Here is a 12737-nt window from a genome sequence, read left to right as displayed (position 1 = left end):
TATATATATATATATATATATATATATACGCACACACACATACTCATATAAAAGTCACTTTGTGTGAGTTCCTTCCTCATAGATTCCGAAATGGCTGAGCCTATCTTTTGCAAATTTCACACAAAGGTAATTTTTTGCCTGGCAGTGTTCTTAGATATGTTTTGTAGAGAAATTCATCTGACAAGAATCATAAAAATCTGATCTTTCTCTTTTATAGATAAGGAATTTTTACAGGGGAGTATTTTATGTTACACCAGCTAAGAGAAATAATAAAATCTCAGCAAATCATCTTAAAAAAATAAAAAAAAAAAAAAAAGAATTGTCATCTGGAGATATAGCTCAGTGATAGAGCATTCGACTACAGATCAGATGATTCCCCTGTTCAAGCCTTGGTGTACCTCCCCATTTTATTTTAATTTTTCCTTATCAAAGAGTTCAATTTACAATAAAAAATTTAAAATCGTCACAAATCATTCTTTTGTTTGCAGATTTAAAAAATAAACAATTAGAAGCGACTTTCAGGACATTCGTCACCAAGCCAAATATCAGCTGACATAATATTGTAAACAAATACAGATGGAATTTGATGAACGACATTGTCATTTTTTTTTTTTTTTTTTTTTTTGTATTGGGCAGATTATTCCTCGTAATGTACGAGTATCAATAGAGGATTTATTCTATAATAGTTCATATGCAATCTGCATAAATTAAAATTTGTTTAAACGTATTGTATGACCAGGCAATGACATTGGTATTATAGGTTTCAAATCCAAATACCCGTGTTTGGCTAAATAAAAGCGATGATAATGAACTTCACCGAACACTCTACACAATCAAAATCACCGTTTTTTGTTGTTTTTTTATACATCGTTTACCTTAACTATCTTTAGTTTTAGTTTGTAAAGTCTGTTTGCATTGCATCGCAACTGGATTTGGCTTTTACCGAAAAATCGAAATTGTTTACATCACAATTGACAAATTTCTGGATGCATATTCCTAAAAAGCACTCCTCCAAAAAAAAAATCTTTAGTCGTGGCCAGAAAAATGTATCGTTTCCACACTTCATTTTTTTTTTTTTTTTTTTTTTTTGCAACGTCAGTGCTGCGAGTTAATATCATGCATATGAAATATTTTGCACAAAATTTATTCTGAATTTGCTCATAGCTGGAAACAAAAATGTTCTTTTTCTAATAAACTGCAATCTAAAATATTTGGTTTGGGATGATTTCAAAGCTGAAATCGTTTTGATGACCTTGCTGTAGCATAAAAATTGATAGTTTTGCAGTTTTAAAATATTGAGTTGTGTTCACCTATTTCTAGATTTCTTATTTCAAATATGCTTTTACTTTTTCATGAGAATGAAGATACGTTTTTCTGAAGTTTTGCTTAAGCAAACATAGTAATATCTCTATATAAAGTTATTAAAAATTCAAATATTTCAGATTTACATTGCTTATTAGACACCAATCAAGCAAGATTCCTTGAATTTTAATTTCTTACTAGACCACCCGTGACCCGTTGGGTCAGTACGTTATATTAGCTATGGAATTCATGTATGAGCGTGACACTTGTGGCATAAAGAAAATAGTTTTTTTTTACATAACAGAAGCATTTCTATGAAAGTATATTAAAATGAAAAAAGAATATAGATAGATTTCTATGAGTCGTTCTGTTTATTATAATTGTTATTTTTTTTTAAATTACAGTTACTGAATTATAAGTGGTTGGTCATACTTATAGGTAAATATGCACTGAACAGGTATCATAATCCTTATTATAGTTAAATTCAAATTTTGATATATCATCTTTTAAATGAAATTGTTAGTTGAAAGTACAGAATAATAAAAAAAACACTCTCCACATGTTAATAATGGCTTTTTAAATAGAAAATGAAAATAAAATGTAACTTTTATCATTTAATTTAAGCAAACATTCAGTACCCATTGTGTAAAATATTTAATTTGTATGTTAATAATAAGGTCAATAAAATTAAGACAATTCTTTTCTATTTACATTTTTTGTACAATTAATTTTTTTTAAAGAAAACTTTTGTTATCCTTTTGCTTAATTGAGACTTCTTATCAGGTTCTAACTCTCTTATATCCAGATTAATTATATTAATCAATTTATTTTATTGAATATGTATCGCTGAAAAGCACGGGTGCTTAAGCACTTATTGTACAGAAAATAAATATTGTATTCATATGCTAATAATAAGGTCACTAAAACTAAGACAATACTTTTCTATTTACAACATTTTTTGTACAATTTGAGTGTTTTAAAAAAACTTTTATGTTTTCCTTTCGCTTAACTATCCAGTTTTACATCGCTCCCTTTTTCTCTCTCTCACACATACACGTAACTATTTCTCGCGTACGTAATGAAAACAGAGGGAGTAGGAGTGTTGAAATCTATGAGAGTGAAAGTGAGAGGTGTTTTCTTTCACCGCCGCTGTTTCTATTAATAATGAGTGTTGTTTTTTTAAAAGGGAGAAGTTTTTTTGAAACTGCGACAGACTTTACGAAGTTGAATGTTTTTAGCCGTTAAAAAAAAAAAAAAAACTACGGTTGATTTTATAAAATTATTTATTTATAATGACATGAATTCAAGATTTCTCGCGTACGTAACGAAAACAGAGGGAGTAGGAGTGTTGAAATCTATTAGAGGGAAAGTGAGAGGTGTTTTCTTTCACCGCCGCTGTTTCTATTAATAATGAGTGTTGTTTTTCTTGTTTGTTTACTTTTGTTTTTTTAAAAGGGAGAAGTTTTTTTGAAACTGCGACAGACTTTACGAAGTTGAATGTTTTTAGCCGTTAAAAAAAAACAAAAAACTATTTGATCAAATTAAATGAAATTGTTTGTATTAAAAGCGATATAAAAATTCCGGAATTGGAATAACGGATTGAAGACGTTGCTATTTACGCATGCGCAACCGGATGTTGAAAACCGGAAATCTGATTGCAAACATACAAGATCCATAGACTTTTAGTATTATATAGATTAAGACCTCTTAAGCATAAACCTTAAATTTTCAACATTTTCTAGAATAAAAATTATTTAAAAGATTTTGAAGATTGAAATAACTATTCTAGATATAAGGTTAAGTTTTATTTTGATATTAATCTTTGCAAAGGGACATAAAAATGGTACAAAACCGTTTTGTTTAAGGAACTGATTTTACCTGTTCTGGGATGGGCGTTATAGTTGACATATCGCTAACCCCTTTTATACTAAAGGGTCAACATTTATCAAGACCAAAAAACACTTGAAGATAAGGGTTAATAAAATGGATAAACATTTGAACAATAATAGTATGAAAGGATTGAAAATCTCCACATATCATCCACTCAGAAAACAATTCTCTCCCCTTTGTCAGAAATATCATTCCTGGAATGTGAAGACTAAAGAACAAAAGAGAAAGCAAGAGTTACTAGGTTGCTGAAAGTAAAGCCAAAGTCAACTTTCTACTCTCCATTTTAAATGGGAAAAAAAAATCAAACATGGTTTACGCACTTAATCTCATCATGATGAAAAACAAGTTTATTATTTTTTGTAATCGACCAACTTTGGGTGTGCCGACTCTGAAAAGTCATAAACTCTTAGGACCTTGGTGCATTTAGACAACAAAGAAAGACAAATTTTTTTTTTTTTTTTAAATACAATACAAATATAAAAATCTAGAATTTGTCCATATTTAACCCTTTATGACCTCTAAATCTGTATTTTAAGGTTTAAAATTTTATTTAACCTTTTATGACCTGATTGAACTAATTCGTTCAGTCGTAAATAAATAAATATAATGGTATAAATAAAGTGGGAATTGGTTCAAATATGCCTTGTACACATTAGTTAAGTAATCTGGGTAGATACCAGATATTTCCAGACTGCAAATTTTTTTTTTTTTTTCTTTTTTTACACGGTGGTCACCACTTATCAAAGCCCGGAAGCCACTCAGGGATAAGGGTTATTGTAAGTACAGTACATTAGTGTGGAGATTTGATGAAGTGTTTACTTAAGGGGGCGGTTCATTAGGAATTTGTTAACGTTGGACTTGAAGACATCCAAGTTGTAGTCAGGTGGGAAGCAGGCAGATGGAACAGAGTTCCACAGGCGTGCACTTCTAAGAAAGAAGTTTTGTTTATGGAATCCATGTTTTGATTTAGGCACAGATAAAGAGTGGGGGAAATTTTTCACAGTGGATTCAGCTAGACGGGTGTTTTTCGTGAAAGATTGGCGAGGGGGGACCAGAGATTGGAGTTCAGACGAGCACCTGCCATGGAAATAACGATAAAACAAGGATAGGCTCGCAACGTCTCTTCTGTGGGAGAGAGGTTGCAGGGTAGAGAAAAGGGCATCCCCCACTAAGCCACGAAGTCTATTTTGTACTCTATCAAGGCAGGAGAGGCTGTTTTTAGCAACTCCTGCCCAGATATGGCAGCAGTATTCCATCCTTGGACGTACTTGGCTTTTATATAGATAGAGAATTGCATCAGTAGGGAGATATCTTCTGGAGCGGTAGAAGGATCCCACCATCTTTCCAGCAACCTTGGCAACAGACTTGATGTACGTGTTCCATTTCAGATCAGAAGTAAAGGTCAAACCCAGAAGCTTGTCAAAACACGGGGCCTTTCCCAGACGAGAGCCATCCATTTCAATTGATGCCAGATGGGGATCAGAGCGTTGATGATGTAAGGATAGGAGTTTGGTTTTAGATGCATTAAAAGGTAACCAGCCACGTCTTCCCCCACTGAACCACGCGCTCGAGATCAGAGGAGAGAGAATCAGAGAGAACTTTGTCATTTACAGTCTTTGATGTGTTGCCGAAGATTGTCATGTCATCAGCATAGATGTCAACGAATGATTTAAGTATGTGTTTGATGTAGATCAGGAAGAGAGTTGGGCTCAGGATTGACCCTTGAGGGACTCCAGCATTAATACTGCAGGCCTCTGATTTTTGTCCATCGACCACTACTCTTATGAGCCTATCGGAGAGAAATGATTTAATGATTGAGAAAACATTTCCCGTTATACCGTAGCTGGAAATCTTGTGAAGTAGGCCCTTATGCCATACCTTGTCGAAGGCCTTTGATATGTCAAGAGCAATTGCTCTAGAAAGGAAGCCTTTGTCAAGAGATTCACTAATCCTGCGAGATATAACCGTCAGCACATCTGCGATAGATCTTGCAGAACGGAAACCATATTATGTGTCACTAAGAAGGTTGTTTCTGCTGAGGTGGTTGACTATTTCTCTATTTAATATGGATTCCAGCAACTTACTCATCCCACACAGGAGACTTATTGGTCTGTACTGAGAAGGAGATGACTTATCACCTGAATTCTTAAATACAGGGCAAACTGATGAGGTTTTCCAGGGAGTCGGAAAGCACTTCTCCTTAAGGCAACGCATAAACAGTTTCGTAAGTATGGAAGCAAGTTCTGGTTGAAGCTTTTTTAACACTATGATTGGGATGCCGTCAGGGCCAGTTGCTTTATTGGAATCAAGGTTCTTGATTAGCTTGGCGACCTCATGCATGGATATTTGTATGTTACCTAGCGTGTTCTGTGTTATAGGAGGAAATATGGGGAGTTGATGGCCTTCATCGCATAGGGTAGAATTAGCTGCAAAGTTCTTTGCAAATAGTTTGCTTACATTCAGTATGCCGCCATCTGTCTCAGAGAGTGGAGGATTTTATTTGTTGTCATAAATGCACTTTTTTCAATCACTATGGATAATAATCAAGGTAAGTTTATAAAATGCAAAAATTCTCAGTGGTAGTTCAAGTTTTGAACTTCATATTTTTTCCAGTTTGAAGACAATCATAGTATCATTACCCTTTAAACAAACTAAAATTAACAATATTTCTTAATCATCATTCAGGTCATAAAGAGTTCACTTGTGTCAGTTTCAATGGTTTCAGACTAAAGAGTTTGTTTCACTTTCATTATTTTTATTCCATTTCTTCATTCATGCTTAATTCGATTAAAAAAAAGAAAAAACAAAACTGTTCATGTCCATCTCTACTTTTATATAAAAGTCACTTTGTGTGTGCGAGTTCCTTCCTCATAGGTTTTAAAATGGCTGAGCTTATCTTTTGCAAATTTCACACATAGGTAATTTCTATGCCTGGCAGTGTTCTTAGATGTTTTGTACAGAAATTAGTCTGATAAGAATCGTAAAAATCCGATTTTAAAAATAGTCTTTCTCTTTTATAGATAAAAACGAATTTTTACAGGGGAGTATTTTAAATTATACCGGCCAAGAGAAATAATAAAACTTCAATCATTTCTCAAAAAAAAGATTTGTCATCTATATATATAAAAGCGAAAATGTATGTATGTTTGTGTGTTTGCTAAAAACTTTTGACAGACAGAACAAAAATTCACAAATTTGGTCTCATATGAAAGCTCCATCCTTCGTCCGTTAAATATCGAAAAATTGGCCAAAAACGTTAATTTTTTTCGCCCTGAAATCAACACTTTTCTACAGTGGGCCTGGGGGGGGGGGGGGGGTCAGCAAAAATCATCCTCTCATGACGAGATCGGTTCTACGCATGCGTTAGACGACGTCATAACCTGATTTAGTTTAAATATTTGAAGAACTGACACAATTTCATGTCCGTCGTGTTAGCTCAGTTGGTTAGAGCGTTGGGTCATAATCTAAACGTTTTGGGTTCGAATCGTGGTGTGAGATGTCTTTTTTTTTTCAATTTTTGAAATTTTAATATTGAAGCAGGGTTATTTAAGCCATTTTTTACGTAACGTTCCTTTTTCTGTTTTTTTTATTTTTTTACTTCGCTTATACTTATGTTTTTATTAACCACCACCACCGACCGACCACACATACCCAAAAACACCCGGGTACCCACCGATTTTTTAAATTTTAATATTGAAACAGGCTTATTTAAGCCATTTTTCACATGTTTTTTTTTTCTTTTTTTTTTCAGAAGTTTTAACGTTCGTTTTTCTGTTTCCTTTTTTGTTTTTCAGATTTTTACATTTAACATCGTACGTTTGCGACTGAAAATCTCCAGAAATTAATGGTTTCCAAATAATCTGCAGTAAATGCACATAAATATGCTGCGATTGCTTAAAAATGCCATGTATTCATTAAAAGAAAAGAAGTTAGAGTACTCAAAGTAATGCATTTTATGTGCCAAAAACTGAAATCGAAATCTAGGATTGGTTAAAAATGAATACATTGCAATATTTCTTTGGTATTATTGTAGATTAATACCTTCTGCTACCCCCTCCCCATCTGGCCACCTCTCCAAAATATGATTCTACCTTTGACAATTGCATGTGAACAACTTGAAAAACTTTAATAAAAGATAAACAAAAATTATTTTAGAATTTAATGTAAAATGATTTCCCATTTTGAATCATTCGAGCGTTTTAAGGCAGTCCCCCCCCCTTTTCCTATGATAGATAAATCCTGGGTGTTTTTTGTTTGTTTGTTTGTTTTCTAAAAGGCGATTATGTACGGTTTTAAGAGGGTCTTTGTGCAATTATGAGAAGGTGGGGAGGTAATGATAGAGCTAAGGAAAATTATGTGTGAACATCCTGAAGACTTGATAGAAACAAAACAAAAACAATTTTAGAATTTAGAGTGGGGGTTGGTTTCACATAAATGTAAAATAATTCACCATTTCAAGACGATCCTAGCGTTTTAGGACAGTTAACCAATTTATTTTTTTTTATGGGAGATTAATCATGGGCACTTTTCTTTAAACGTTTCTATGCTTTTTTTTTTTAACGCTTATATGAGCTCACAGAGGAAGTTTGTTTAGTGGGGAGCTTTGCCACTTGTACTTAGCGTTATTGTTAAGGCTAAAGGTTTTAGGAGGAGGCTTGCCATTCATACCTAGGATTAGACATAGAATTAAGCGAGTTTTTTTTTTTCTTTTTAAGAGGGTGTTTGATACCCACTGTGAAACTTTACAAGAATTATGACAAACAGACAAAAATTATATTATTTAAAAAAGTGACATCCCTCTAACAGAAAACATGATGCTTGGAAAAATATCAAGTATTTAAATTCTATTTAAATATAAAAAAAAAGAAACAAGTTTTTGCTAAAGCTGACAAATTGTTAAAAATTTTGAATTAATGTTATTTTGATTTTTAATTACATTTCATGTCTTTTCCTACCGTTTTTATTTTTTAACTGAGCACCTCCTACAAATATTCAAATATTGATTATTTTTTTTTATTTTATTTATTTTTTTTTTTAATAATCGGTTAGATTAGTTTCCATTCGATAATTCACTGAAAATATTTTTTAAGGGACGAAAATTAGAAGTGTGTTACCGTTCGTACATGTGAACCAAAACAATCCTATTTCACATTTTTGTTTGTTAAAATATTTTAAAATTTATTACTACCCAATTTTTTTAAATATTTGTATGATTGATAACAAAATAGCTCTAACTAAACATGCAAGAAATTTTTTTTTATAACCAGATTTTCAATTTAAAAAAAAATCGATTTGGAATAAAAATAAACAACAAAAACAAAACGTCTGTTTACGCCATGTTATCTCTGCTGCTGCTGCTAATACTGCAGAAGTCTTGATTCAAATTCATAACGATTTTTTTGGATATTATGTTTTTAAATTGCTACGTACCACTAGAGAAAACACTGTCCAATCATCTTTTTAAAAAATAAACATAGTAAAAAGATTGTTTTATTTAATAGTGAGTGTCCGAAGAAAATTTTTTTTCAAAACTTTCAATACTCATTTTGAAATCTTTTTTTTAACACAACAAAAAAAACGAGTGGTCAAATGAATTTTGGACAATCGAATTTATTAAAAATAACACCTCTTTTGGTTAATTTCCAAATTTCATTAAAAAATTATTCACAGAAACACGGTACGAACGTTTACAAATCGGGGGGGGGGGGAAGGCTCGTTACAAAATCTTATCGAAAATGTTTTATGATGTTCACATTTTTATCACTTTATTTGCTTAAAACTCTAAAAATGTATAATGTATGTTATTATTTACTAATTCATTTGAAAGTATATTCATTTCTGAACAAAACGGTGGTATTTTGAAAACTTAAAGTCTTTGTTCTTTAAAATATGACTATTTTAGCAGAAACCCCTTGAAATCTGTGATCATCCAAAGCGTTATAACGGCCATGTGTATTGCTACTCAAACATCAGCCGACGTGATATTATGAACAAATACAAACGGAATTTGATGAACAACATTATCATTACTTTTTAAATTTAAATTTTGTTTTGTAGATTAGTCCACCGGGCAAATTATTCCTCGTAATATATAATAATCAATAGAAGATTGATTCTATAATAATACATATGCAATTTGCATAAATTAAAATATCATGTTTAAGCATACTGTACGACCGGGCAACACCAAGCTGCCAGCTAGCGCACACACACACACACACATATATATATATATAGTCATCCACATACAGTACTGTTTCACAGCTCATCAGTGTGGCTAGACAAGCAACTACCTCAAGCTAGGATCGAAACCCGACCGCCCAAACAACAGTTGGAGCTTCTAACAATTGCGCTACTCGGCTGTTGCCATGCAGGGAGTGAATTAACACTGTCCAAATACCTAAGCTCAATTTATTTACACAAAGAGCATCACTTAATATGCTAATGGTAATTTGTATATCACTTCCCAATATATATATATATATATATACACACACACACACACACACATATATATATATATATATAGAGAGATGAGAGATAGATAGAAAGAGATTTATTCATTTGCCTTGCTTTGTTTTATGGCATATCAACCACATTTAATTATTTTGATCAATATAAATCTATCATTATTTTCAAAACTAAAGTACAAGATATTAAAGCAAAATAAGTGTTTAACAATATCTTTGATTACTGTTAAAGTGAAACCTTTGGTTGCATTAAGAGATTCGTTTTCCTTCTCCTAGATTGGTTACCTTGCCAACTATTTCAACCATAGCATTTAAATATACTATTTGTATAAGTAACTCAACTGTCCCAACAAAATTCCTCTGGTAAACTTTTTCAAACGTGGGAATTTTTTTGTCAAACTCTGATGAATTCATCCTGGTCAACATTCAGTATACATTCCAAAAGTTTAACTATTAGGTGTTCAAAAGTTCAAAAACATGTAATCGAACAAGGTCAGAGGTTACATCAACTGAAACATTACAAAGAAGATTCGTAGAATTCATCAATCCTCACCTCAAAAAGTTTTAAATATAAAAAATTTGCATGTTTTTTTTTTTTACATTTTAATTAGAAAATAATCATAATTTTTCAATATTTAACATACCAAAATTATATATATCATTATTATCGTCCTTAATCTCAAACATATTCTAAACTAAGAAATTATCAAACAATTTTATAGCTTTCTAAAATTACAATTTATGACTATATATTTTATCAATTCATGACAATGTATTTAGCGATCTCTCAGACAAATAAATATAAAAAAATTGGAAAAAAAAAAAAAATGATTATTTTGTGTAGAAATTTCATTTTTGCTTGCTTTTGATGTGATTTCCAAACCGTACATACACTAACTATTATGTTCTTCCATTTTAAATAGCCAAATTTGTGACATTATATTATCTGTGTCTTCGTGGGTCCATCAATAAAGCATTCACTTACTAACTTTAGTTATGTGAGTACACGACTGGCACACGTTGATTCTTTTTTCTTTTCCTTTACAAAATTTTGCTTTCGATTTCGCTTCTGAGTGATGATACCCAAGTCCCGTTTTTCTATTTTTTAACAATTGGGCAACGATCCCCCCCCACCCCTATTGTCACAATTTATCATATTTAAATTTTACAACTGGGCAATGCTCCTCTCCTACCCATCACTAGTGTTAGTGTTTGTTTGTTTTTTATAATTTAGATATAGAAAAAAGGTTTTTTTAATTTATTAATTAAAAAACTTTTTTCAATATCTAAATTATAAAAAAAAATACAAACAAATAAAAAAACATTAAAGAATACATTTAAATACAAGATAACATCAGTTCTTTCAATAAGTAACTTTTTTGCAAAAAGACCCATAAATAATTAATTTGTTTTCATTGAACTTTGATAACGTTCGTAAGTCTCTAATAAAACTTTGAATTGATTACTTGAATGCTGAAATTCTTTGGATAACAAATCGGAATGTGTACTATTGTATTGACCAAAACATGAACCTGGCAACCACGAACAGAATTTCAATAACAAATATTCTGATGGTTTGTGCTTCTGCAGTGATCTTTTTAAAAAGTGCAGATTATTAGACATCAAGATATGTGAAATCGATCAAAACCATTAAATGCTACATAGTATTGGGATGATTAATCGGAATCCGTGGAAAAAAATTGGAACTTTTTGGAATATCAGAATTGGAAAAATTGTGCCTATTTCCATTGCCAAAAACGAGTCTTTGATTTTTTAAGTTTCCATTGCAGGTACTAATAGTAAAATGTTATTAAAAAAATATTAAAACTAAAAATAAAATCTGTTGATCATCCTCTTCTGTTTATGAAAATATATAGACATATTATATCAGGTTTTACAGTAATCCAAAAAAAATAAAAATAAAACAAACAGCAGCTCTATAAATAAATATTTAGAGATTTTAAAAGAATTGGAATCAGTATTTATATCGGAACAATGAATTTAGAAAAAAAAAAAAAAAAAAAAATCAGTATTTGTATCGGAATCAGGAAAAATATTGAAATAATCCCATCACTACTGCTACAGTGAAAAACGAGTTGACACGACTAAAGTTATGGAATTACAAAGAAATGTTTTGTTTTTACAAATGATCAAAAGGTGTTCAAATTTGGAGGATCTACTTTTGTGGAATTTAACAATTTTAGTTATTTCCGATAAAAAAAAAAAAAAAAAAATGGATGAAGAGAATAGTGGTATTAAAATAGAAAAAGAAACATTTTAATTTGATCGCGAATGAATATTTACCTGCAACAGTATTTAAGACGTCTTTCAGCTGAGAGAAACTGCTTAAAATTGGATCGGCATCATCATCCTAGAAAAAAGAAAAATTTGATGAAAACTTTTTTTAAGAAACAAATAAAATAAAAAAATAACACGCACATGAATTGGTATTAGGTGGACATGAATGTTTTTGCAGAATTTTAAATTTGGATTTCAAATAAGTTTTCGGTATAATACCTTTACTTCATATATCATTTTAAAGGGAGTTTTTTGCTTTATCTAATTGTGAAAATTACAATAGTTTCAAAACAATCATGTTTTTTTATAGAACATTGAATACAAGATCAATAAAAAAGTAAATGTGCACAATTTTCTTACTTCAATATAGGCTGAAAGTTGCTGAAACATCTCAGAAACAGCTCACGATATTAACAAAGCATTTGGCTCAGAAACCACTACTGAACGCATAGCATAATGGCTGTTTAAGAAATTTCATCGATGAGAGTCTTGAAGATAATGAGCATAGTAGTCGGCCACCGAACGTTGACAACAATCAATTAAGAGCCTTAGTCGTAGCCAATCCACCCACAACTGTTCGAGAACTTGCTTCTGAATTAGATATAACATATACAACAATTTCTAACTACTTGAGAGATTGGAAAGACAAAAGTGAGTTCTTTACGACAGCCGTCGACGCTCAGCTCAGTAGTTAAACACCGACGAAGCTTCACGATACTTCCTGAACCAGAGTTGCATCAAGAGAAGGTCATGCTGACTGTTCGGGGGGTCTGCGAC

General features: G+C 31.5%; 1 protein-coding gene across 2 annotated transcripts in view; it reads right to left on the bottom strand.

Moving 5' to 3' along the window:
* LOC145246613 (Golgi-specific brefeldin A-resistance guanine nucleotide exchange factor 1-like) overlaps window positions 1–12737 on the bottom strand; it is a 188925-nt gene that overhangs the window by 127495 nt on the left and 48693 nt on the right. For both annotated transcript variants that reach the window (XM_080108280.1, XM_080108279.1), the window contains exon 3: window positions 11967–12033. In XM_080108280.1, the coding sequence (XP_079964406.1) occupies window positions 11967–12033 (67 nt within the window). The remainder of the gene's footprint in view (window positions 1–11966; window positions 12034–12737) is intronic.

Source organism: Euprymna scolopes, chromosome 24 (assembly GCF_053919585.1).
Source record: "Euprymna scolopes isolate OS-2025 chromosome 24, ASM5391958v1, whole genome shotgun sequence".
NCBI classification, from domain to species: Eukaryota; Metazoa; Mollusca; class Cephalopoda; order Sepiida; family Sepiolidae; genus Euprymna; species Euprymna scolopes.
This window is presented reverse-complemented; position numbering and strand designations above follow the sequence as displayed.